General features: G+C 44.4%; 1 protein-coding gene and 1 long non-coding RNA gene across 5 annotated transcripts in view; one reads left to right on the top strand and one right to left on the bottom strand.

Annotated features, from left to right (window-relative positions):
- The window catches only part of Kiaa0232 (KIAA0232 homolog), a 64784-nt gene that overhangs the window by 5996 nt on the left and 34678 nt on the right, over window positions 1-24110 (bottom strand). For 2 of the 4 annotated variants that reach the window (XM_087584312.1, XM_087584313.1), the window contains exons 3-8: window positions 23848-23982; window positions 12974-13040; window positions 12002-12083; window positions 6772-10069; window positions 5409-5477; window positions 1440-1548 (exon numbers count right to left, since the gene is read on the bottom strand). In XM_087584312.1, coding sequence (XP_087440438.1) covers window positions 1440-1548; window positions 5409-5477; window positions 6772-10069; window positions 12002-12083; window positions 12974-13040; window positions 23848-23982 — 3760 coding nt within the window. The remainder of the gene's footprint in view (window positions 1-1439; window positions 1549-5408; window positions 5478-6771; window positions 10070-12001; window positions 12084-12973; window positions 13041-23847; window positions 23983-24110) is intronic. The other 2 variants (NM_001109388.1, XM_087584315.1) reach the window with 1 other exon arrangement.
- Window positions 15011-18304, top strand: LOC148001402 (uncharacterized). The gene is made up of 2 exons (XR_015637489.1): window positions 15011-16577; window positions 16788-18304. It is a non-coding gene; the product is annotated as an uncharacterized LOC148001402 (long non-coding RNA).

Genomic DNA, 24110 nt, shown 5'->3' with positions numbered 1-24110 from the left:
GATCAGAGACACATATACACAGAAGTGACTAGGTCAGGGGTCTCAGCCGGACACACCCTGTCTCCTCACCAGACTCAACAAAGAGATAGTCTTTCTCCCTTGGGATGTTCAAATATCTAGTTAGCCAGTGTCCAGGGAAGCACATGTTGATTACTAACCATTTCTAATACTAGAAGCTTCAGGAATGTCTAGTCCTTTTCAAGGGATTGAGTAGCTAGTTATCCTTTTGCATAACCTCCATGTGAGGCAACAGAAAGAGTACTTCATACGGTTACTGTAAGGGAGCTTCACAGGGATTGAACTCAGAACTGTATTCAGAAGACTGGCTACCATTCCTTCTCCACCAAGCTTCCCTATGCAACATTTCACATACTCATACAAAAGTATTACATCCACTCACTAGTACCTGCCAACAGATTGGACATCCAAGGTGCAGAGCTCAGAGTTGGAACTGGGCTCCTACTAATGAATGACAAAGTGAACCAAACTGATGCAGTACTTCTAATAAACACCCCCAAGAAAGCAGCTTCTTTGCTACATGGTGATACACCTCTTCCTCTTCTCCATCTTTATGGAGAGGAGTTTCTGAGGCACAGCTATGGGGATTTCTGACTTGTAATGTTCGCTGTACCTGTGCCTTCAACTCATCCAGCTCAGACGGATCAGGTGGATCTATACTCCTACAGCCCTGGCATCTTCCTTGGCACAGCAGAGGCCCCCTCACTACCCTTCTCTCTACAGCAGTAGTTCTCAGCCTTTTTAACGCTGAGACCCTTTAATATGGTTCTTCATGTACAGTGACCCCAGCCATAGAGTGACTTCATTGCACTTCCTAACTCAGACTGAGAACCTGTTCTAACTCCCTCCTGCTGCTCAGGAGGCAGGTACAAGCACTGCAAGTCTCCCCATGCTGCTCCCACTTCCTAGTTCCCCAGCTAAAATTGGTCTCTGTTGTTGCTACACGTGTTCCAGCACACATCTGACCTGAACACCCTGCAAACAAGTCCTTTACACAACCAACACCAAACTGGAGCCAGAAGCCAGGCTCTCATACCTGTAGGCTCCTTCCCATCAGACTTTCTGGCTCATCTTCAAACTAACTGAGCCCAACGGGACCTGGTTCTTTCAACCTGCCTCACAGCTTGTTGTGGTCTTTGCACAAAGATTACCTTGAGGACTCCCTTTTCGACGGTCAAGACGGTTATACATATCTCATCAAAGGTCCATACCATTTATGCTTCTAATGACTTTCCAAACCTTTCCGCCAGCCTATGGGTTAGGGTTAAGAGCAGGATCCAGTTTGCAATCATTTAGGCGTCCCAAGGATCTAACAGAGTGCTGGCCATAGGAACTGCTTTGTTGTTTCCTGGACTGTATCCACATCCAAAGACCCTTGGCGAATTAGAAATTTGAACAGAATAGTGACACAGTCTCCTTACCTTCACACTCTGACGTGGGAAAAAGGGGAGAGTACAAAGCCTTTTCCCACCAGCTCTGCTTCTCTTGATTTCTTGTTACTTCTTGCACATCAGTGTTCAGTACAGGAAACTGTTTAGATGAAGCCAAACATAGAGCATGTTTACAAACCCTCAGGACAGACAGAAAGCTGAAGCACTAGATACCTAGTGACTTTAGGTTGGTGAGTTTAAAAAAATCTATTTAAAGTTTCCCATTGTTCAGGATAAGGCAAAGGAAAAAGGCCTTACTGTAAATAAATGAAACCTTCTTAAGAAGTACTTCAACTCCAAGTAGAACAAAATCTTGACAAAAATGTCTTCTAAGACCTAAAGCAGCAGCCAGGAAATCCTCAACTACTGAAGCACAACAGTGACCCAGGCCTGAGCCTGAGGTGCCGTGGAGAGACAGGTTCCACCCTTGCAAGTAGAATGTTCAAGGCTGCTCAGACCCTGCTCTCCCTCCTACACAGTAAAAATGAATGGGTTATCAGAAGCTGTCACTGGTGACCAACAAGTCCTTGGAATGGTCATGAACCTCACAGGCAACATTTGTTGACAAATATATCCTGGTATGCTGGTGGTGGCCCCCTTCTTCCCTGGGCCTGAGAGGCCTGCCACCAGCTCCCCAGGGCAAAGCCTGGGCTCTCCACATTTCTCTACCTCGTGAGCCCTTATGCTATGCTCTTGCCAGAATGCAAGAATGCAAACTGTGTACAATTCCATGACATCACTTGTGCAAGTTCAAAACCCAAACTGTTTCAAGAGCTAACAACCATTTATTTTCTAAAGGGGTTTTGTTGTGGTTTGAACTGTAAATTATTGTATGGGTCTAAAACGGCATCATCTAGTAAGTTTTCAAGGATTAGATCGACATATATTGGGCATTAAATAGGCAATATGACTTTTTAGAAATAGTTCCAAATTTAGAACTGAAAGAAAATTGTGCTGTCTGCCCAGAGTAGTCAGTTAACCTTTCTTATTCCCCGTGTGGTCTACGAACAGCACAAGTTCTGCACAAGGTCCTCTGAAGGCTCAGCTAAAGGCAAATGAAGGCTGCAGTGTACAAAGGCTGCGGGAGAAGTGGGGACCAGGTCCTGATACCACTTTACAACATGTGAAGGCCTAATGAACTCTGGGACTCGAGCTGGTACTACTTAGAGCAGTAAGGCAGAGGGGTCAGTCTTCTCTATCATCCCATAGAATTCTGAGGAGACAGGAGGCAGCAGGTTGCTGAGTTCTTATCTGTGTGATTAACTGTACTACTTAGTATTGTCCAATCCCCTTGTGAAGTGAAAGAGATACAGAGTCAACCAAGGACAGGTGCGGTGAGGGAAACAGGTCTGGCCAGTTAAGAAGGAACTGGGTACACACCAAGATGTAGTCAGATGTGAGAGCCCTGGAAGCTTAAGGACAAGACTGTTACCTGGGATGTCTCTGCATCTCTCGGCAGAGCACTCTGTCTACAAACTACAGAACCTGGCTCCCAGGATGTCTCTGATTCCACAGCACATCAAGTCCTCTCTTCACCCTGCTGTGACTCTTGTCTGAGTCCGCATTATCTGAGGAGTCTTTTCTGAATCCCCCACTTGGTGCCAATTCCTATGGCTAAGACTTCCTATCTGTTTTATACTGCAGCAGCCATCCGTATTCCACAATATGTACATTTCATGACACCATGCACTCAGTTATTTCCAGCAAACTCCACAACAGTTCACTCATCTGAGGCTGTTTAATGTTTTAATTCAATGAATATAAAGAATACTGAGAGGGAGAGGCAGGAGGATCACCCCTTAGTTACAGAGTGAGTTGAAGACCAGCCTGAGATGGACCCAGGGGATGGCACACACCGGAAGAACAGGAGAACTAGGAAAAGGCAGAACATCCATCCACAGAAGCTGCTCCTGCCCAGGCACATACTCAAGGAGGGCTCTGGGAGAAAGCCTGCCTGGCTCCTTACTCAACAAGAGCAAGCTGCTTCCAGCACTCTCCATTCACTCAGTGCCTCATCCAATACTCTGCCTTGCTTCAAATGCTGCTTATATCCTCACATGGATTAACCTAGCATGCTTGCTGTTAGCCTCAAGCCTACAGGAAAACTCCACACAGGCTCGTAGCTAATGATTCCAGCACCTGCAACAGCACTGGGCAGAGGGAACTCCAAACATGCAATGAATGACCAGGACAATGAAAAGGGAGGGAAGGCACAAGCTCCATCCAGAAAGACTGACCACACATGTTTTAGCAATTTTTGGAAGTTCTTCAGAAGCTAGCAGTCGAGGGATAAAGCTCTACAGTTCACACTCCCACTAAAGAGTCTATTTCTGCTGAAAAGGAAGGTGCTGAGGCCCGGTGGCCCTTTCCCACTGGTCCTTCTTCATCACTGGGTCACAGATGACAGAGAAAGTGTTCTGTGGCCTTCTCTTTTAAAGACATGTAGTGCAGATCAGAGGAGCCACTGGAGACGGAAGGGCCTGCTGCTGCTCTCCACTTTTGGGGGCGTAGAGCCAGCAGAGAGCTGTCTGATCCTCACGTTGGGACAGGGTCAGTCTCTTTGTGAAGTCTACATATTTCTAGCTATCAGGTGAGGACATCAGTCTCTGTGGCTCTCTGGTAGGACAACACTGACAAATGGTACAGGAAGGATGTGTGCCACAAGCCAGAATGACCTTTACTACCTCTCCAACCTCCAGGGTTGCTGACCATCACAGTGTAATATCCTGGGACAAAAAGCTTATCTCCTGGAAAGTCCTTACAGACAGGGAGTAAGAATCTGGTTTTCTATGTTCAAAGGGCTTGGCATTAAGCAAGCAAGTTTTTACTTGCCCAAGAGAAGAGGACACGCATATTTCTGTGCTAGTTCTTGCCTTTAGCTATCACTGGGTGAGCTGTTCTCAGTACTCAACCGCACAGCTCTGCAGGGCAGGCTCTCCGCCTGGCCTGCTCACACGGTCTGCCTCAACTCCTTCCGCGCCTACACGTCCAGGTGAGCTCAAAACACCTGCACCGTCCCTTCCCACAGCCGTCAGGGCTCATTTCAACTGCTCCACCTACCGCATCACCCACAACTACACTGGCCCCGATGTCCTAAAAGATAAGGAACTGGTCAAGTACACTGTTGTGAAACCATACATGGAACAGTACATAAGAAATAAAAGGCAAGGTGATTACAATAAAGGCCATTTCAGTTACAAGGGAAATATGTCACGTAGAGAATACTTTTGGCAGGGTTTACCACAACGGTGGGAAGAGCCATCGCTGTGTGTATGCCTCCTGTAACTTCATATGAACAGCCCATTTCCAATTCACAAACTGGCCTTCTTGCCCACACTAAAACTTCTCACTGACAAGGATGGCACCCCACACAGTAAGGCTCTTCCCTTAGTGACAGGCACATAATAAGCATTCAAATCATGTCTGCCCAATTTGACTCAACTTTTGTTTTGTTTTGTTTTGTTTTTTTCCTGGAGCTGAAGAACGAACCCAGGGCCTTGCGCCTGCTAGGCAAGCGCTCTACCACTGAGCTAAATCCCCAACCCCTTTGACTCAACTTTTAAGTAAACCCTATTCTTTCCATGGTCCTAACTGCTAATTCTAAGGAAAATCCTCTACTTTCATTCTCTTGCATGGAAGAAGGCGGCCTTGGCCTAAGTGGAGCCAGTCTTAGGCACTCCTCATAACTGACCTGGGGATTACAATGGGTAGATAGACACAGGTCCTAGCCTCAGCCTGGTTCCGCACTGTTCCTTCAAGCCACTGTCAACTCTGTTCCTCAAGCCAGCTATATGAAGTGAGCTCCAACCTGCAGTGACACTGACAGCATGACAGCACCCATACTCTCATGGTGTCCCCATAAGTCTGCAGCAAGCTAAACCTCTCAAAAAAAAAAATACAAAAAACAAACAAAACAAAACCAAAACCCAAATCTGAGAACACGGAGGTACATCAACATACTAGAAAGCGAAGGAATATGGTAGTAGTAGGTAGACTCTTGCTTCTTTCCTCATTTTCTTTCTTCCCAATCTGGAACCAGGTGAAATACAAAGTACATAAAGGAACATTTAAGGAGGAAAATGGGGGCAACACAACAGCACATAAAGGCTAACAATATTGCTGGGCTTTCCTTAACAGTTCAGATTTCAGGGATCCGATGGGGTTAAACTTGGCCTTTCATAGACCAAAGAGCATGCTAACTAGAGCAGCAATCCTCAAGTTCCCCTGAGGCTTTTGCAACTATTCAAAGGCAAGCAGTTGCACTTCCAGGGGCTCTGCCTCTGATGAGTCAGTGCCCAGTGCCCAGTTATAGAAGCCAATAGTCAAGTACCACCCTCTTCCCTCAAAGAAAAAAGCAAAAGGCAAGGAACTCATGAGATGGAAAATGCAATTACAAAAAGAGGCTGAGAGTGCAGATAAATTAAGAAAAGGTAGAAACTAATTCTGATATGAGGTGGGATGAGGACTGAACAGGATTTAGGGAGGTATCAGTGAAGGAGTTAGATCTGAAAACCTCACAGAATGGGGGGAGCCAGTAAGCAGGACAGATGAGAGGAAGGACAACACATATCCACCTCCATCAGGTGGTTAGGACTTGAGACTGCCTCCAACACTGTTTAACAACCTGCTTCTGGAAAAAAGCCAGGCACTGCTATGTCAACTAAGCATCGGATAAAGTGGACAGGCAGCTCTGCTTTGTTCCATGGAACAGCCTACTGCTGGGTCCATCCTGGTGCATCCAATTTAACTTCAAGGGACTTCCTAGAAACACACACACTCAAAGGGAACAATGACTCCATTAACAAAAGTGCTGACACTAACATCACCTAGTGATTCCACACGGAACTCCCACCCAGAGTCCTTTCTCGCTGAGCACCGAGAACAGATTTCCCTTCACTTGGTCACTTTAAATAAGAACCACAACACACTTTAGAGCATGGTGTCCAGATGTAAAGCTCTTTACATGGAATACACAACTATAATAAAACTGATCAACATTCTTTACTCACAGCTACATTCTGGCTCCCTGACTCTGAGAGATAAAATGCTTACATACAGGCCTTATGTTTTATCCACACTACACGCATTTTACATAAGAACTTCATATCCTGAGAGTTATTATGTTTTTTTTTTCATGCAGGGTCAATCATTTACTTCAAATCTGTAAACAGCAAATCCATTTTAAGTTCTTAAATGTAAACTAAGAATTAAGTTCTAATATTTTTAAATTAATTTCCCAGTAATTCAGCCTCACTTTTCTTGCGTGATAAGGCTGCCTTTCATTAAGGTCTGATCAAACCCCTTATTCAATACTGACACATACCTCTTCCAATTGTCCTGAAGAAACTGGATTATCTTCACAAGCAGGGAACTGACAACCTGCTTTGCAACTGCAAAAACCATTCATTTCCTCTTCACATTGTGTCATTATTTTACAGTTTGCTGTGGAGCTCTCTAAGTTTATTCCCAGAGATTCATTAAAGTTACATTCCAAACACTGACTTTGTTTTCCCACTGGCAGGATCCCTGCTGCCTCCTCCTGGGAATCCAGTGATGTCTGAGCACTCTTCTCCATTCCAGATTTTTTTAACCTAGGAAGGAACTTCCCAGACTCGAGCTCTAACTTTCCATAGTAGTGACCTTCTTTCTCTGCATCTTCTTCTAAAGGTTTGAGATCTGCTTGTGGGTCTTCAAATACATCAACTTGAGAAGGAATGGGAATATTTGCTTCATCTTTTTCAGATTCGAATTCTGACTCACTTCCTCCTGCAGGGGAGAGTTCAGATGCAGAAATTGGGCGAAAGTGAGTCCGAGGAGAGATTCGAATAGCCCTGTACTGTGTCCTGTCGACACCACATATTCTGGGGTGAAAAACCTCACTGTCTGAATCAGAGCAGAGGATTGATTTCGGCTTGAAACTAGGGCTAAAAGACGCAATCCCTTCTGGTTCAAATGAGCACTCTACATGGAGAACTTGTGAGAAGGGATTGCTTAGGTCGAAGGAAGAGAATGAGTATTCAAGCCCAGGATCTTCAACTTGAAAGTTACTGCAGGCTCCTAGCAAGTCTTCATGGAAGATAAAAGAAAACCCCTTGTTTAATCCATTTTCCCCGCTCTTCGGCATGTCATTCTGTTCAAATGACACAAAGGGCTTCCAGAGCTGCCTGTGACCAGGAGCAAAGCTGTTTCCAGGGGTCATAAAGACATCTGTACCAGCGATTGTCACCACATCAGAGGCTGCACACTGTAGCAAGCTCCCTTTTGTGTGACCAGGTGGTACAACTGCCCACTCCCCATCGCTGTTGAACGTTTTGAGCTCTCCATAAACTCCTCCAAGAATGAATGTGTTCTCTTTATCTTGGGCTACATCCCAAGGTTTAGAGGGTGTGGTGTAGTCACCACCATCCACCTTGGACAGCTCACTAGAGACAAATGCTCTTTTCTCCACATTCTCCTTCTGTCCCTCCCAGAGATGATACTCTGATCTCTGCACAGCCCTACTGGGCTCCTGAAGGGTTTCCATCTTCGCCTCCGTGTCCAAACAGCAGCAGTAGTTACTTACGTCTGTGGAAAACAACTCCTCCCCAGCTCGCTCTGTCTCTGCTGCAGCCACAGAACTCCTACCCACCATCTTTGTCCAAATGTCTTTAATAACCCCTGAGCTGTAGCCATCTCCATGTGGACTGCTTTCACCACATGCTTGTGTAGTTTCAAAGTTCTTGCTTTCTGCCTTTTGTTCTAGCTGAATACCACACACAGATTCTAGCTTCGATCTTTTTTTGAAAACTAATGTAGGAATTTCTCCTAAAGTTCTACTGTTTTGCTGGCAAGTTTCATCCTGCAAAAAATCTAGAAGTTCTTCATCTACAAAATCTGACGAGACTCTGGGAACCACATAATTAATATCTTCTGCAGTAAACTGTGTCGATTCTTCAAACTGAAGGTTTAGCGTCTCGTTGTCCGAGCGAGCTTCTTCTGAATGGGACCATGGACTACAAGTTCTTGTTGAAAGATTAGAACAGTGTTCGTTTTCTTCAAAGGCACTATTTTTGGTCCATATTAGCAATCTAGACTGTGTTTTCCCCAGCATATTAGCACTAGAATCTGTATGTTCACTTCCCAAGTTGAGTGTTTCAAAAGAAAATGGTAAAACAGAGTTACTGCATTGCACTTCAAATACTGAAAAACAAGAGTTTATACCAGATCCTTCATTAATATTGGAAAAGGGCTCTTGATTGCCAGCAAGCATGTGTGAACTGAGTATCGTGCTGTCCAAGATAGGAGAGAGTCTAACTGGAGAGTCTCCTCCAAAACTCTCTCCATCAGCATCACCAGAACTAGATGAACAACACTCCCAAAACTGAGCCAGATTGCCAAGGTCTTGCAGGAAGAAGCCCTCAGCACCCACAGGGCTGGTAGAATCTGTCCATATTGCACGTTCCCCTTGCAACTCCATACCATCTAACACTATGCAACATTCTGCCTCAAAATCTGTATTCTCCTTGCTTTTTTGTCGAATCATATTCAAAATCCGACTTTCTCCTTGCATTGTTTCTGAGGCACCAGGATCCAACATGGATTGATCAATATCCACTTCATAGAAGTGTGTTAGTTCTGATAGATGAATATCATCCAGATATTTATTGTCCTCTGGTAGAGAACATAATGAGGTCCCAGCGAGGTCAATATCCTCGTTTATAACTGCAGGCATTTCTACAAAATGACCATCAATGAAAGTGCCTGCTGCGAGGTATGTTCTATGGATATTACTGTTGCTGATACACAGACCACGCACAGAGTCAGACAAGTCTTCCACAGCCTCTGCTGTCAGAGCACTTGTGTCTTCCCTGTTCCGGTATGTGGTCTCTAGCTTGCTTTTTCTACTCAAAGGAACAAAATACTCAGCAATGGGCTCTGTGTACCACAGTGGCTCCTCCTTGTACTCTTTGTTGCTCCTGCTCTCCACATACAGGTCTTTCACTGCAGTGTTCCCAGAGTCGCTCCTTCCTGTCTCCTTTGCTGGTCTCTTACCCCGCTTGCACAGCTGCCTGATGGACCCATTGCTGCTGCTGCTGCTGCTGCTGCTACTGCTGCTGCCTGCATGGACTCCTCTCTCTGCCTTCCCGCAATGCTTCAGTGACTGCCTGCTTTGCCCATTCCGCCCTTTTTTGTTTCGAATTTCTCGTGCCTTGTGTCTGACTTTAACATACTTCATGGATGCTTTTAATTCTCCCTGATTACCACTTGAACTTGAGCCTGCTTCACTAGAGCCAGATGACCATGAGCGAGGGCGAATCTTCCCTTCAGGTTTGTGTCGGATCTGCTTTTTGTACAAGGCAGGCTTTTCTTCGATGGTGCTGTGGCTCAACTTGTTCTCCTCGTGTCTGCTTCTGCTCTGGGCTTTCTCGTGTGTGAGGATGGAGGCGGCACTGCTTCTCTCTCTGACGGCTTCGCTCTCACTGTTGCAGTCTTTTGGAGAAGATGGATCTGTGCTTGCTGGTGGGACTGTGGATGATGAAGAGGAGCTAGAGTAAGAACAGGGTTTGGACTTGTTCCACACGGTCATGATCTCTTGCAGGCAAACTGGCTTCTCAGAAAGTGGTGGAAATGCTTCATAGTACCTGCAAAACAGAGGAAGAGTTCAAGAGCAAGCCACATTTGACAGTCACCATCTACACAGAGGCAGCAATGCTAACCTGAGAGACGGCACTTCAGATCACTAGTGTCAGCATTCACACCATCAAGAAAGTGATAATTTGAAATGAATTACCAAACAGGAAACTGTGCTGTGCATTACAATTAGTTCCCGACACCAAGCACTTTAGCACTGCTTGGACCGTGAGAGGCACTATGCAAATACTGTGAAAATATGTAAGATTTGTCATCAAAGCTTCAATTTCATCTTGGAACAAATGACAAAAACAAGGTAACAGGAAGGTAGTAGGAAATGTCTGAACTTGACTCTGATCTTGGTCACTTACAATGCTTATGACCTTAAGCTCACTATTTGATATTTTAGTCTTCTTCCTCCCTCTAAGACAGTGAGCAGGTTAAGAGTGGAAAGAAGTGGCACTGAGAGCAACTGAGCAGGTGACTCAGGACTACAACTCTGCAGCCATTTCCACATGGAGCCTGCTCTGCTGCTTACTTTCTACACCCTCAGGCCGTACACAATCGAGCTTGGCTCTAACGCAGGAGGAATGAGTCGGACCATCACTCATTCTGTCCTCACTCCTGCTATATTATCAGGGCAACAGCATGGAGCTGGGCAATTTTGCAGGCACTCAGCAACAGTAGGGATCCTTTACTCTGTTGGTCATGAGTGAGGCTGCTGGGTTTAGTGAACTGTGAGGGGTGAGACCTACACAAGCTGTGCTCCAGGATGAAAGCCTGATTGGACCATAATCCCCTAAACATGCTTAGAAGACCACAGAAAGACTTGCTAGAAAAACTAGCAATCGTTGGAGATGTGAGAGCAGACTAGATCCCCAAAGGATGTTTAAAGCTAGGCTGCCTCTTGAGGGCATTGCTCATCTGGACACAACACCAAGGCCACACACTAAGTGGCAAAGGCCATGTTTACAAAGGTGGTGAATGTGACTGCGTATTAAAGCTGTATAGTACAAATTATTACAAGCTTTATAGATTATTTTCTCTTTAAAAATTAATTTTATTCGTGTGTGTGTGTGTGTGTGTGTGTGTGTGTGTACACACATGTTGCCTGTATGTGAGATTAGCCAAGAAGGCCAGAAAAATAAACAATGGATTCCCTGGAGCTGGAGTGACAAGTGGTTGTGAGTCACTTGACACGGGTGCTGGGAACTGAACTCAGATCCTCTGAAGAGCAGCAAGTGCTCGTAACTGCTGAATCATCTCTCTAATCCCATTCATAATTTTCAACATCCTAGCAGTGATATTAGAAGTTTAAGAAGAAACTGGTGAAATTAATTCTGATAATTAATTCTAATAAACATCAGAATTACATTATCACTTCCGCATGTAATTGATATTAAACTATTAATGCACTGTTTTGTACTTTTTTTATTTTGTTCCTAATCTCTGAGAACGTCACTTTTAATATAACCAAATGAATGCAACTTTTTTCTTCATTAGAGATTCAGAAGATTAAAATAGAATGTATAGCAAGGAAGTCTGTTTATAGTACAGATGATTTTAATATCAATCGCTCACAACAGAAGAACTAAAGATACAGGGAACAGGTCTGGTCAGGTCCTCTGTGGGATAATGTAAACCCAGCTCTCTGTGTACGGGATGACCTCTCACCTCGGTCTCAAAGACTGTCAGTTTCTAACATGCTGCCAGTGCTCAGTAAACAGCAGCTGTCCTGCTTCCTTCACAAACACTGACTGTAGACACATTAAACAATTAGACCATTTTACTCACTTTTTCACTCTCACTATAAATGAAACACCTAAGTATGCATGTGTTTTCTTCAGTAAGACATCATACAGGTGACAGAAATGGAAACCATGTGGCAGTAAAGAGACTAGTTCTAACAATGCATACTTCATACTAAGCACAGTCTTACATACATTTCCACTTGATCCTTTGCTGTAGGGGACAATTCTGCCTCTGGAGAAGGAGAACCCTCTAACTTTTTGTGAATCTTCTCTTCTGTTATAAGACAAAAATTCAGAAAAAGTTAACATATAACCAGTTAAACACCAAACTTTAAAACATTTCTCAAGTAATTTTAATCAGATATGATATAGGCTTTTGTGGCTTACAGAGAGAACTCCATGCTAGTGGGTGTGTCTTTAATAAACACTGACCCACTGAGTATGCAGAAGGCACTCTTTGGCTAACCTACATACGTAATGGGCTGCAGGCTGAGTGAGAGCCCTTTATCTTATCACAAAGCCACACTGTGGAGGTTCTTAACTGAGATCGTGAAGTTCCCCGTGTACTTATTAATTAGACCAGAAGGAGTGAACATCTGTTCAGATTCCAAAAATATTTTCTCTCAAAATTCTGACTCATGGACTTTGTATTGACTCATTTTGACAAATACTAATCTGTAAAGAAAACTCCTCATTACAGTTAGATCTGTGACATAACATGTAGGTAAGCAGTGCTCAGTAATTCTGTGCTTCAGTACCAACAGAAAACAAAGGGTGTCCACTGAACCTGTCTAGGATATTGCCTTAAATTAAAAATAAGGTGGGCCCTTAACAGAAGGCTTCAAGAGTGTATGCTACACAATGACCTTGACAAAGACAGGAACAACGTTTCAGAGTATGCAGCTACTTCCTGAGGTCTTGCAGAGGTCTTAGAAGCCTAAATGACTGAAAATACAGTCATTGGCAAGTTGTCCTACCCAAAACACTCAAGTGAAGCCTGAGAAGTTACCCATGGACTACAGCCCTCCTCAAGAGCAGGGATTCCCCATGTGGCCACTCAGGCCTTCACTGAAGCCTCTTGCAGAGCTGAGGGTGATGAGGAATGCTGGCCTGCTGACACACTCAGCACTGAGGAGGATGCTCTGGCTGCCCCAGTGTGCTCACCTTGCTCACTCTGTAGGTCTTTCAGTCTGCAGCAGAGCTCCTCTACTAAAGTCTCGATTCCAGAGCTCTGTGTGAGACAGAAGACAGTCAGCTTACTGCCAGGTGCAGGAGACAGTATTTTATGTCACTACTGACGACCACGGGTCTTAAAGGAATACATTATCAATTCTTAAATGAATCCCAAAGTTTAAAAACAGTCAAACTTAAAAACATGTAAAGCCAACCTAGCGTAAGCATCTTACTAATGAAGGACACTAAGTGGGACTTACTGATAAATTGTGGCAATGTGAATGTGTCTCCAAGAGAGGCTTCTGTCTTGCTCAATAAAGCAGTCCAAGATCTAAGTGTCCATCATCAGTCAAAAGTTAGTCACCCCAAAACAACCTCAAGATTCTTTATAATCATGGTTTTATACAAATTGACACAGGGGTTACAGAACCTTAGTCCTCTTGAAGATTACAGCCTAAAGAAAACAAAGCAGGTGCTCCTCCCTTCCCTTCCTTGTCTTCTAATGAGAACTCTCACAACTCCAACAGAAAGAGCCATAGATAACAGGTCAATGCTGAAAGCACACATGGACGCTGTAGGTTATTTTAAGAGACAGACACAACCACACTTCTATAAAGAAACGCAAGGGGCCAATGAGGTGGTTCAGCTGGTGGTAAAGACACTGGCCACCAAGCAGACAATCAGAGTTCAATGCCCAAGACCAACAAGTGTACTAGGAAAGAATACAGTCCACAGGCATGTGCATACCAAGAGGGCATGAAAGGATCTGGTACTAAGGATAAAATGAGTTAAGTTTCAAAGAAAATGTACACTGGAAATAGCACAAGTACATATCTTTCACTCATTCTAAATCCTCATTTTTTTAAAAGAAAGTAGAAAACTATTATACAATAGACAGAAGAGTTACACTGTTCCTTAGAAACTTTGAATTTACTCAGGGACAAGCTATATCTGAGTTGGATTTTGTCTCTTTGAAAGGACACAGCTGGCCAGATGCACACAGAAGTGCCACCCAAGTTCCTGTGCCTCTGCTCTGCGCTTCCAACGGCTAAAAATAAACTTTATCCATTTGCCGAACTCAAAATGACTCAGCAAAGTATAGCAGATATTCTTTAAAAAAAAAAAAAAAGCCCCCTTTACAGGGTTTTGGCTTCAAGAAACAGATTTCAGTTAGGAAGGTGAACTGTAAATACCCACAGTTACTTTCTATCTGCAGAATATCCCAGTCTTTAAGAGGAGGAAGAGAAAATAGGTCAGAGGACAGCTGCCTCTTACTTACAGCTCTAAAAAGCAGGCAGACAATACGTTCAACAGTGGAAGACTACACAATCTCATCACTAAGGACTGCTTACCATCATGGTCAAGGTGTGATGAGGCCCGCAAGTATAGTCCCTTTCTCCAGGATACTGAAACTAACACGGTGTCAGCTGACACGCCGCATACTGTCCTGTACAGCAAGCCTATGTCACTCCTTGCAAACCTGGGGCTATCTCCAGTGCAGAACATGGAACCTCTGGGGACTGCTTACCAAACTCCATTCAACCTCTAAAATAGGCTACCAGGCCTGCAGAATGACCATGACAACCTGTGAGCAGAACACTCACATTATCTTTTAGTTACTATAAACTATAGACACACAATTAGTTACACATGAAAGCAATATATATAGACAAACAATCCATAGTATACTATCATTCATTCATAGACAGAGTATATATCTTTATATATAAAAATACCTGTTTTCAAATATAAGCAGTATAAGAAACAGTGCCTTACTCCTTCCTGTGTATAAAGCAAGCTTTACAGGCCAGGTTTCTGGTTTCTTTCCTTAGTTAATGTGTTTTTTTTTACCTAAACATGTGAATGCACACATATATACAGAGATACATACCACCAAAACCATGAACATTTTTAAAAGCAGTACTAGAGACTGAACCTACTCTCCTTATTATTTCTAATAATCATTAGGTCACCATGGTATCCTAATAGCAAACTGAGAAGTACAAAGTCATCCATGGTACTATCGTATGCTGGGCAAGTTCCAAAGAGTTCATTTAAAACTGTTACTAAGAAATTTCATTTCCATTTCTACCTATGATACAATGATATTAAAAATCTTAGTAATTATATTGTGGTAGCCTATCATATCCATAGGACTGCTGGAAAATACTCATCTAAAAGCGTCTTAAGGAGGAGCAAAGGGGGGCTGGGGATTTAGCTCAGTGGTAGAGGCTTACCTAGGAAGCGCAAGGCCCTGGGTTCGGTCCCCAGCTCCAAAAAAAGAACCAAAAAAAAAAAAAAAAAAAAAAAGGAGGAGCAAAGGTTCATGTGTACCTATGTTCTGGAAACCCCACAGGAGCACCTGTGGAGACAAGATCCTGTGGCTCTGCTGAGGTACCCTGCCTGGCCTCTCCTCACTGTGACCAAACTCAATCATCAAATGTCAAACATTTGGGAAGTGCTCTATGGAGCAAGAGCACTGTAACATGCGCAGTGGAGCCATGAGCAGGATGGGCATGTTCCAGGAGCTACTTAGAAGGCAGCCCCTGCAAGCAAGGCTCGACACTCACTCGACAACCATCAACTCCTACCCAGTGTACAAGCTGTACAGAGAGACCACATGCCAGGCAGGTCACGTGGAAAACAAGGACCTGTCCTCCTGGAAGTCACACGGTACTGTCTCTTCTCTGTGAACAGAGTTAGGTGGTAGGAATTTGGTTTGGAATCTCCACACCTGACCCTGAATTCCTGCCCTGCCACACACATTGACATGCCTATTTCTCCAGTTCTCTCCCAAAGCTCACCTAGCTCACACAGATAATGCACCTGTCAGACAGAGCTTATTGTCACCCAGGTCACTTAAGACCAGTGTCATTTCTAAATTTTGTATGTTCACTCCTTCAAAACTGCCCTCAGTGTCTGAGGACCTGGATTTGGAGCCAGACCTGAAAGGCTAAGTTGGAGCACTCTCACTCAGTGTTAGCCTGCTCAACACCAAGACTGCCTCTAGCAGACAAAGGACCTGGGGACTGCTCTCTGTGGCCTCTTTGGCCTTCTCTGTGGGTGGCTGTATGACAAGGTTGGCCTGTTACTTGATGATGTAAACTGAGTCTGATCATGGCTTACAGCTGCCATAACTTCTATTTCTAGGAGTTTTTCCTTTATTCCTTTCTTCTTACTCCTCAGAATTCTCAGACATCTCCCAACTCTCTCCAGGTTTCCTGTGTTTCTCAATTTAAAGCTGTGTCAGAAAGAGATCACTGGCCTGGTCTCCTTATTGTCTGCCTTCTCAATACCCAAAGACTTCATGTTGCATTAAACATCTTAAGTTGTTCTTTCATGGAGAACTCATTTTACTGGATAGTCTCCAAGTATGAGATGGGTAACTCTAAGCCGTACTGGAGAGCACCCAGTCTGAAAGCACATTCTTTTTTGTTTTGCTTCATTTTTCGAGACAGTATTTTCTCTATGTAGCCTGGGCTATCCTGGAACTCAATCTGTAGTCCAGGCTGGCCTCAAATTGAGATCTGCTTGCCTCTGCGTCCCAAGTGCTGGGATTAAAGGTGGACACCACCACTGCCAGGCTGAAAGCACAGTCTTTTTTTTTTTTTTTTTTTAAAGATTTATTTATTTATTATATATAAGTACACTGTAGCTGTCTTCAGATACACCAGAAGAGGGCATCAGATCTCTTTACAGATGGTTGTGAGCCACCATGTGGTTGCTGGGAATTGAACTCATGACCTCTGGAAGAGCAGTCGGGTGCTCTTAACCGCTGAGCCATCTCTCCAGCCCGAAAGCACAGTCTTAATTTACACCTGAACATGGCACAAAGAGATAACTAAGAGATTTGGGGTCTAAAGCTATGGTAAACTACATGGCCCCACATAAGCCACTACCCCAGCCTAGGTTTCCACATCTGGAAACTAATTGTAGTAGCTGATTATTGGACTTCCTGTGCTGGTTGGTCCCTCATCTCTGTTCCTCTGTCCTTAGTGCTGCAGTTGCATACTCTAAGCCTTTCATTAAGTTTGTTTCATATTTACTATCATGCTTAGAATGTAAGAGATCACTGTGTCTTTTATTTGCTCTGTTTTTCTGCTGCTGGATCACCCTTCAGTATCTGGTCAGCAGGCACCAACAAGGGGCAGAGAGTCTCATGCTTTCTCTCAATGGAGCCCAATATCTCACAGTCCAGCCTGTTCAGTTTCTCCAGAACATGAGTGCTGGAGGATAGTCCCTTACTCCAGTACTATAAGTGAATCATGTTGGGCAGCACTTGCTCCTTAGCTCTCCAACGCCCTGATGAAAATACACTAGTAATGGGGGCACATGTACTTGTAGAATACCTACTCCTCGCTCCAGAGCCCACGCCTGCTAAAGCTCCAGTCCTATGAGGACAGGAACCAGTCCTACCCTGTTGTAGCTGCATGACACCACAAACAAGATCAGCAAAACTACTAACCTACAGAGTTGAAATCAAATACAGTCATTTTAGTCCCACACTACACAGGGCTCTTCTAGTTTTATGGATTAGCATCTGTAATTTCTACAGCAGAGCTGGAAGGGGAATGAAAAGAAAGCAAGGCAAGGTGGAGGAAGAATGGCTACTAGTGACAGCACACAAGTGAGCCAAGGACCAGCTTCAGACTTTTATTGCTGAAGGTTTGAAAACCCTTACAAAATTTGGAACTGTCAGTGCTAAGCTAGTAAACAGAAGACTACCGACTGAGAAGATGGAGCACACAGAGCCAACTCACAGACTCTTGCCTTCAGCGCCAAGAAGCAGAACAAGAATTTAAAATCCAAACTGAAAGTCTCTTTGCTCTAAGGCCCCATTGAGGACTGATAGTCCCATCATGAACACAGGAGGACCTCCAGAGTGCTTCCTGCTCCTAACATCATCTGCGCTTTAATACAGAGTAGGAGAGGCATCTGCTGAGTGAGCGGGTGCCATACGCAGGGAGGACTGCACACTGCTGGGTGGTGCACACGTCAAGAGGAGAGGTTCGATCTGGGGAAGCACACAGCTTAGTGTGGAATACCTGCCTAGGCATGTGGGCCTCAGGTCCCAGGTCAGCACTGCCTTCCCTACATCCTTAAAAAGTTACCAACATCTGCTAAAGTGATGATAAAATAATGCCATCAGCCAAGCATAGTGACATAGGTTTGAGATGCCAGCCACCAAGATGGCATAAGAGGATGCCCAGTTTGAGGGCATTCTGGTCTAGAAAATGAGATATTTTCTAAAAAACAAAACAAAAACCATAAACCTTGCTTATTTACTAATTAATTTTTTTTTCCGGAGCTGAGGACTGAACCCAGGGCCTTGTGCTTGCTAGGCAGGAACTCTACCATTGAGCTAAATCTCCAACCTCCAATTAATTTATTTTTGAGGCAGATCTTACTGTGTAGTCCAGGCTGACCTTAGACTTACCAGCCTCCAGTCCCAGCATATCAAATGCTGTGGTTACAGATATGACCCACCATGCCTGGCTGGAGGAGACATTTTCATTTATGAAGTATGACTAGGGAAGGTCACTAATATGAATGATAATTGTTGTACAGAGAAAGTTTACATTTCCACCTGGCCATGTTCATAGTTTGTCAATACCAGAGTCTAAGACTTCAGTCTAGCTAATGGTTCAGCACAGACTAGAAAAGGTACTGCAAAGAATATACAAGAGCCTATTAGCGTGTGGAACATACCTTCAATCCCAGCACTTCTGAGACAAAAACAGATGGGCTTCCGTGAGTTCCAGGACAGCCAGACCTAGCTATATATTAAGATATTATCTTAACAACATACATACATACACACACACACACACACACACACACACACACACACACACACAGAATATATGTGAAGAGAGGAACACAGTGATAGGAAAGGTTGAAAAATTCAATAATGTCTTAGAGTTTTACTACTGTGAACAGACACCATGGCCAAGGTGTCTGTTACAAGGACAACATTTAATTGGGGCTGGCTTACAGGTTCAGAGGTTCAGTCCATTATCATCAAGGCAGGAGCATGGCAGCGTCCAGGCAGGCATGGTGCAGGAGGAGCTGAGAGTTCTACATTTTCATCTGAAGGCTGCTAGAAGACTGGCTTCCAGGCAGCTAGGATGAAGGTCTTAAAGCCCACACCCACAGTGACACACCTACTCCAGCAGGGCCACACCTCCTAACAGTGCCACTCCCTGGGCCAAGCATATGCAAACCATCACAATTAGTAAGAGAATATCTCAAAGCTATTAATTACTAATAACTCTTTAAGAATAAAAAAAAGACTGACTATAAACAAAAACTTAAAGTTGAAAAACAGTTGCAAACAAGTAGTCTGCTGCCATTTACAAGAGACTGAAGAACATGTAATCCTAAGTGAGGAAGGTAAGCGTGGAAAGGAGAGAGGGCAAGGGGCTCCAGCTCTGTAAGTGCTGTGGAACTGCCCCTCACCCTGCTCCCTGCACAGACCCGTTCCATGTCCTTCGCTACTGAACTTTCAGGGTTTTAGAACCACAGCTCCCACTTTCTTTCCTCAGGTCCCAGCTTTTTAATATTTGAGATCAGAAATTTCTGCAAAAACCTCAATTTTTCACCTTTCCTGGAGGGAGAAGCTCCAGGTTCCATATGCAGCATGAAAGCAAGCATTCCACTATCTGAGCCGCTCAGCCAAGTGAACCTGCAAGTGCAGCCGCCTGCCCTCGGGTTCCCAGGAGGTGCCTACACTCCTCCACCAGATGGGTGCCTTCCTGTGGCTCCTTTCCCCGGACACAGGAAACTCCATCCCTGCAATACTCAGACCACAGACCTTTTGTCTTCTTCCTGGACTGTTTTCCCTTTTTACCCTCATACATTCTGGCCAGCTCTGTCTTCAGTGCAGGGCCCAACCGGGTCCTCTGCCACAGGGCCACTACGACAGCTGCTGCTGTGCTTTGTTTTCTCAGACGGCCTCAAGGTATGCGATGTCTCCAACCATCCACGACCCCGCCCACACTCCTCCCCAGGTGTACCCCGTCTGCACTTTGCCCAGTAGTCAGGTCACTGTCCAGTCCGAGCCAGAAGCTACAAGCATTTAAGCCATGCTCTATTATCCTGTTCTCCAAACCCTCCAATACTTCAGAGGTTCTCAGAAGAAAACTAAAGACACTTAGACCATCCATATATCAGTTCCAACTGTGCACCCAGGAAAAGAAGGCCAGGCTCCCTGACAGTGTTGGCTGGAACAACACCACAGCAATGAGTGTTCTCTGCTGGAATGGTTGTTGTCTTGCCTCTAATAATGTGAAAATAGTACCCAGACAGTGAGTTCACACTCTTGTCACTTTATCGATCCACACCTGTGACTGTCTAATCACACCATCTTTCTCTGCTGTCTATCTACCACACTTCCTCACAATAGGGATGGACACACACACATTGAATACTCCAGAAGTTAGGATGAGCTGCAGCTAGAATGGCCACTTTCACCACATGTATGCTATGGCAGAACTGGAATTCACAAAGAGTGGAACAGCCCCTGTCTCAGTAGGGGTTTTACTACTGTGAACAGACACCATGACCAAGACAACTCTTATAAGGACAAACAACATTTAATTGGGGGGCTGGCTTACAGGTTGAGAGATTCAGCTCATTATCATCAAGGCAGGAGCATGGCAGAGTCCAGGCAGGCATGGTGCAGGCAGAGCTGAGAGTTCATCTGAAGGCTGCTAGTGGAATACTAATTCCCAGGCAGCTAGGGTGCAGGTCTTATAGCCCACACCCACAGTGACATATTTATTCCAATAGGGCCACAAGAGTGCCACTCCCTGGGCTGAACATATACAAACCATCACAGCCCCCAAGTAGGGAAAAGGGCAGTGGGAGGCTTTAGGTTATCAGGGACAATAGCTTTATCTGCTGTTCACAGTTCTTAGTTCAGGGTCACCTTCCAGCCCACAGCTTCAGTGAGATATTCCTGTATCTCATCCCTATAGATATTCTATTTTTTTTAAAAATTAGATGAAGGGGAGTTGGGGATTTAGCTCAGTGGTAGAGCGCTTGCCTAGGAAGCGCAAGGCCCTGGGTTCGGTCCCCAGCTCCGAAAAAAAAAAGAAAGAAAAAAAAAAAACTAGATGAAGGATGTTCTAGCTTTGAATGCAATGGTAGGTAGCTATGATGGAACCATATATTATGGTCTGGATCTGGAAGATACCTCAGGGGCTCATGGGTATGATGACATCCCCCGGCTTGCAGTGCCATTTAACAACGTTATGCAGACTTTGGAACATGGAGCCAATGAGCAGGCTTTTGAAGACTTCTAGTCTGGCCAAACTTTTGCCTCCTAATCCTCCAAAAGCTAACAAACCAAGTCTCAAGTTCTCCTGGCCCCACAATCTGCTCCGCACCATGCCTTTGCCACCATGATATACTGTAATCCCCAAATCCTGAACCAAAACAAACACTTCCTCCCTAAAGCCAGGGCTACTGGATTCTGCAGTGTCCTGACTTCAGGGGAGAGAGAGACCAGCACTGTCCACAGCACTGCCCCCAGAGGATGTGGCATCTGACTTCAGGCAGCTTACAGTTCTAAAAGTCCAAGGGAGGAAGAGAGAAAGAGCTGGGAAGGATTCCCATTATGGAGGGGTTCTTAGAGAGAAGAAAGCAGAAACCCCATCCTAACATCCAGACAGCACAGTCAACTTAACAATGGAAATCGAGGGTTAGCAGTTGTGACCAGGGTGATGTGAAGGACACTGTATTAGTCAGGGTTCTCTAGAGTCACAGAACTTATGGAATGTCTCTCTAGATTGAGGGAATTTATTGTGATGACTTACAGTCTTACAGTCTATAGTCCAACTAACCCAACAATGGGCAGCTGTGAATGGGAAGCTAAGAATCTAGTGGTTGCTCAGTCCTTTAGGCCAGCTGTTTCACCTGCTCTTCCTATTAGCCGGAATCCTGAAGAAGTAGGTTTCAACAGATGTGCTGGCAAGTAAGTGCAAGCAGGAGAAGAGGGAAATCTTCCTTTTTCCAATGTCCTCATGTAGGCCTCCAGAAAAAGGTGTGTCCCAGATTAAAGGTGTACCTCCACGCCTGGATCTGGGACTTGTTTTGTCCCAGGCTGACCTTGAACTCCCTGCCTTAGTCTCCTGGGGTTAAAGGCTTGTACTACCTTGCCTGGGCCTAAGCTTTTCATGGCCACTATGCCTCAGATCTCCATGGTCAGAAACTTGCGTCTTCCAGCCTCAAGATCTGGATCCTAGGCGTGCCCTCCAATTCTGGGCTACAGTTCATTCCAGATGTAGTCAGGTTGACATCCAGGAATAATCAGATACCCAGGCAGGAAAGCAGGTTTTTATAGACAATTGTGAATTGTCTGAGAACACTGTGGGAGATGGGCATAAGAGGACAGGACAGGGACTAGGACAAGGACTAACATGGAGCAAGTAAGGCACGTGCAGCAGATACAGCCAGATGAGTAAACTACACAGGTCATCAGATGAAGCAAACTGCCAGGCACAGCATTAACCCAGCACAGGTGGGACACCTTGGTTTAGGAAGAGAGTGGAGGTTGGAGCCCTCTCAGTTCAGCCTTCCACTGTGACAGCATTTAAACTGCACCATCTCATCACAAAACCATTGAGTACTTAGATTTCAAAGATTTAATCTTAAGAGTGGGTGACAAAATATGAATTGATAGTATTTGTTTAAACAGACAATCACATTCTAGAGCAAATTTAGCAGAATGTATTTTATATAAAGATCTTTTAAAAATAAACTAAGCTCATTTTCTAAAAATAACAAAAACAAAACACAAATCTGAGTTATAAACAAATATGGTACTCAGGGCATAAGAAGTTCTAGCCCACTTCTAGGAATGTATCCAAAAGAAGCAAATGTACAACAAAGGCACCACACACAGGATCCAGACAGCACAGTGAAAATCAGGTCTAAGTCAGCTACCGAGCAGTGACTTGTGTGACAATACTAGTGCAATATTATTTGATGAAATCCAACAGGATGACATAATGGTTGGTTGGTTTGTTTTTCTTCTTGAAAGACACAGAGCTGGGATATACAGCTCTGTAGCAGAGCTCTCAGTGAGCACATTCAAAGACCTGAGTGTAAAACAATGCTGCCTCACTAACTGTACGACCAGATACAAAAATATTTATATATATTTGGATTTTGTTGTTCTTCTTTTTTTTTTTGTTGAGACAGGGTTTCTCTAGGTAGCCCAGGCTGTCCTGGAACCCATTCTGTAGACCAGGCTGGCCTTGAATTCAGAGTTCCATCTGCCTCTACTTCCCAAGTGCTGAGATTAAAGGCGTGTACCACCAGCAGCCTACAAATATATTTTACAAGACAAAATGTAAGGCCATGCATGGTGGGCATGCCTTTAATTTTAGCACTCAGGAAGCAGAGGCAGGCAAGATCTCTGTGAGCCTGAGGCCAGCTTGGACTACACATTGAATTCCAGGCCAGCCAGGGATACAGAGTAGAACCCTGTCTCAAAATGAAAAGAACAAAAACAAACAATAAAATTCAAGATATGAAAGAATTTATAAAGTAAAAATGTTAGCCTCAGGGCTGGGGAGATGGCTCAGCGATTAAGAGCACTGACTGCTCTCCCAGAGGTCCAGAGTTCAATTCCCAGCAACCACATGGTGGCTCACAACCATCTGTAATGGGATCTGATGTCCTCTTCTGGTGTGTCTGAAGACAGCTACAGTGTACTCATATACATAAATTAAAAAAAAAAGTTAGCCTCTCTATGGTAAGATGAGTAGCTTATTTCTAGGTTCTTTTTGTCAAGTTGTTGCATGTGTAAACTTCTAAGCATACCGCACTCCCCTAAGCATTAGAAAACAGGAACTTACTTCATCAGAAGCAGAGCGCAGACACTGGACAGCAGCCTGCTTTTTCATCTCTTCCAGCGTTAGATCAGAACACTTTTTCTTACTCCTTCCCCATTTCTTATAAGCTCCTTTCTCCCAGCCCAAGATGTCATTCTCCTGCAATGAGATTGCACCAGGTTAGATGGCTAAGACTAGAAAACCAGTTTAAGGAGTCCTGCACACAATGGTTCACATGTACTGTCTTAGGGTTTTACTGCTGTGAACAGACAGCATGACCAAGGCAA

Source organism: Rattus norvegicus, chromosome 14 (genome assembly GCF_021556685.1).
Source record: "Rattus norvegicus strain SHRSP/BbbUtx chromosome 14, alternate assembly SHRSP_T2T, whole genome shotgun sequence".
Classification (NCBI taxonomy): Eukaryota; Metazoa; Chordata; class Mammalia; order Rodentia; family Muridae; genus Rattus; species Rattus norvegicus.
This window is presented reverse-complemented; position numbering and strand designations above follow the sequence as displayed.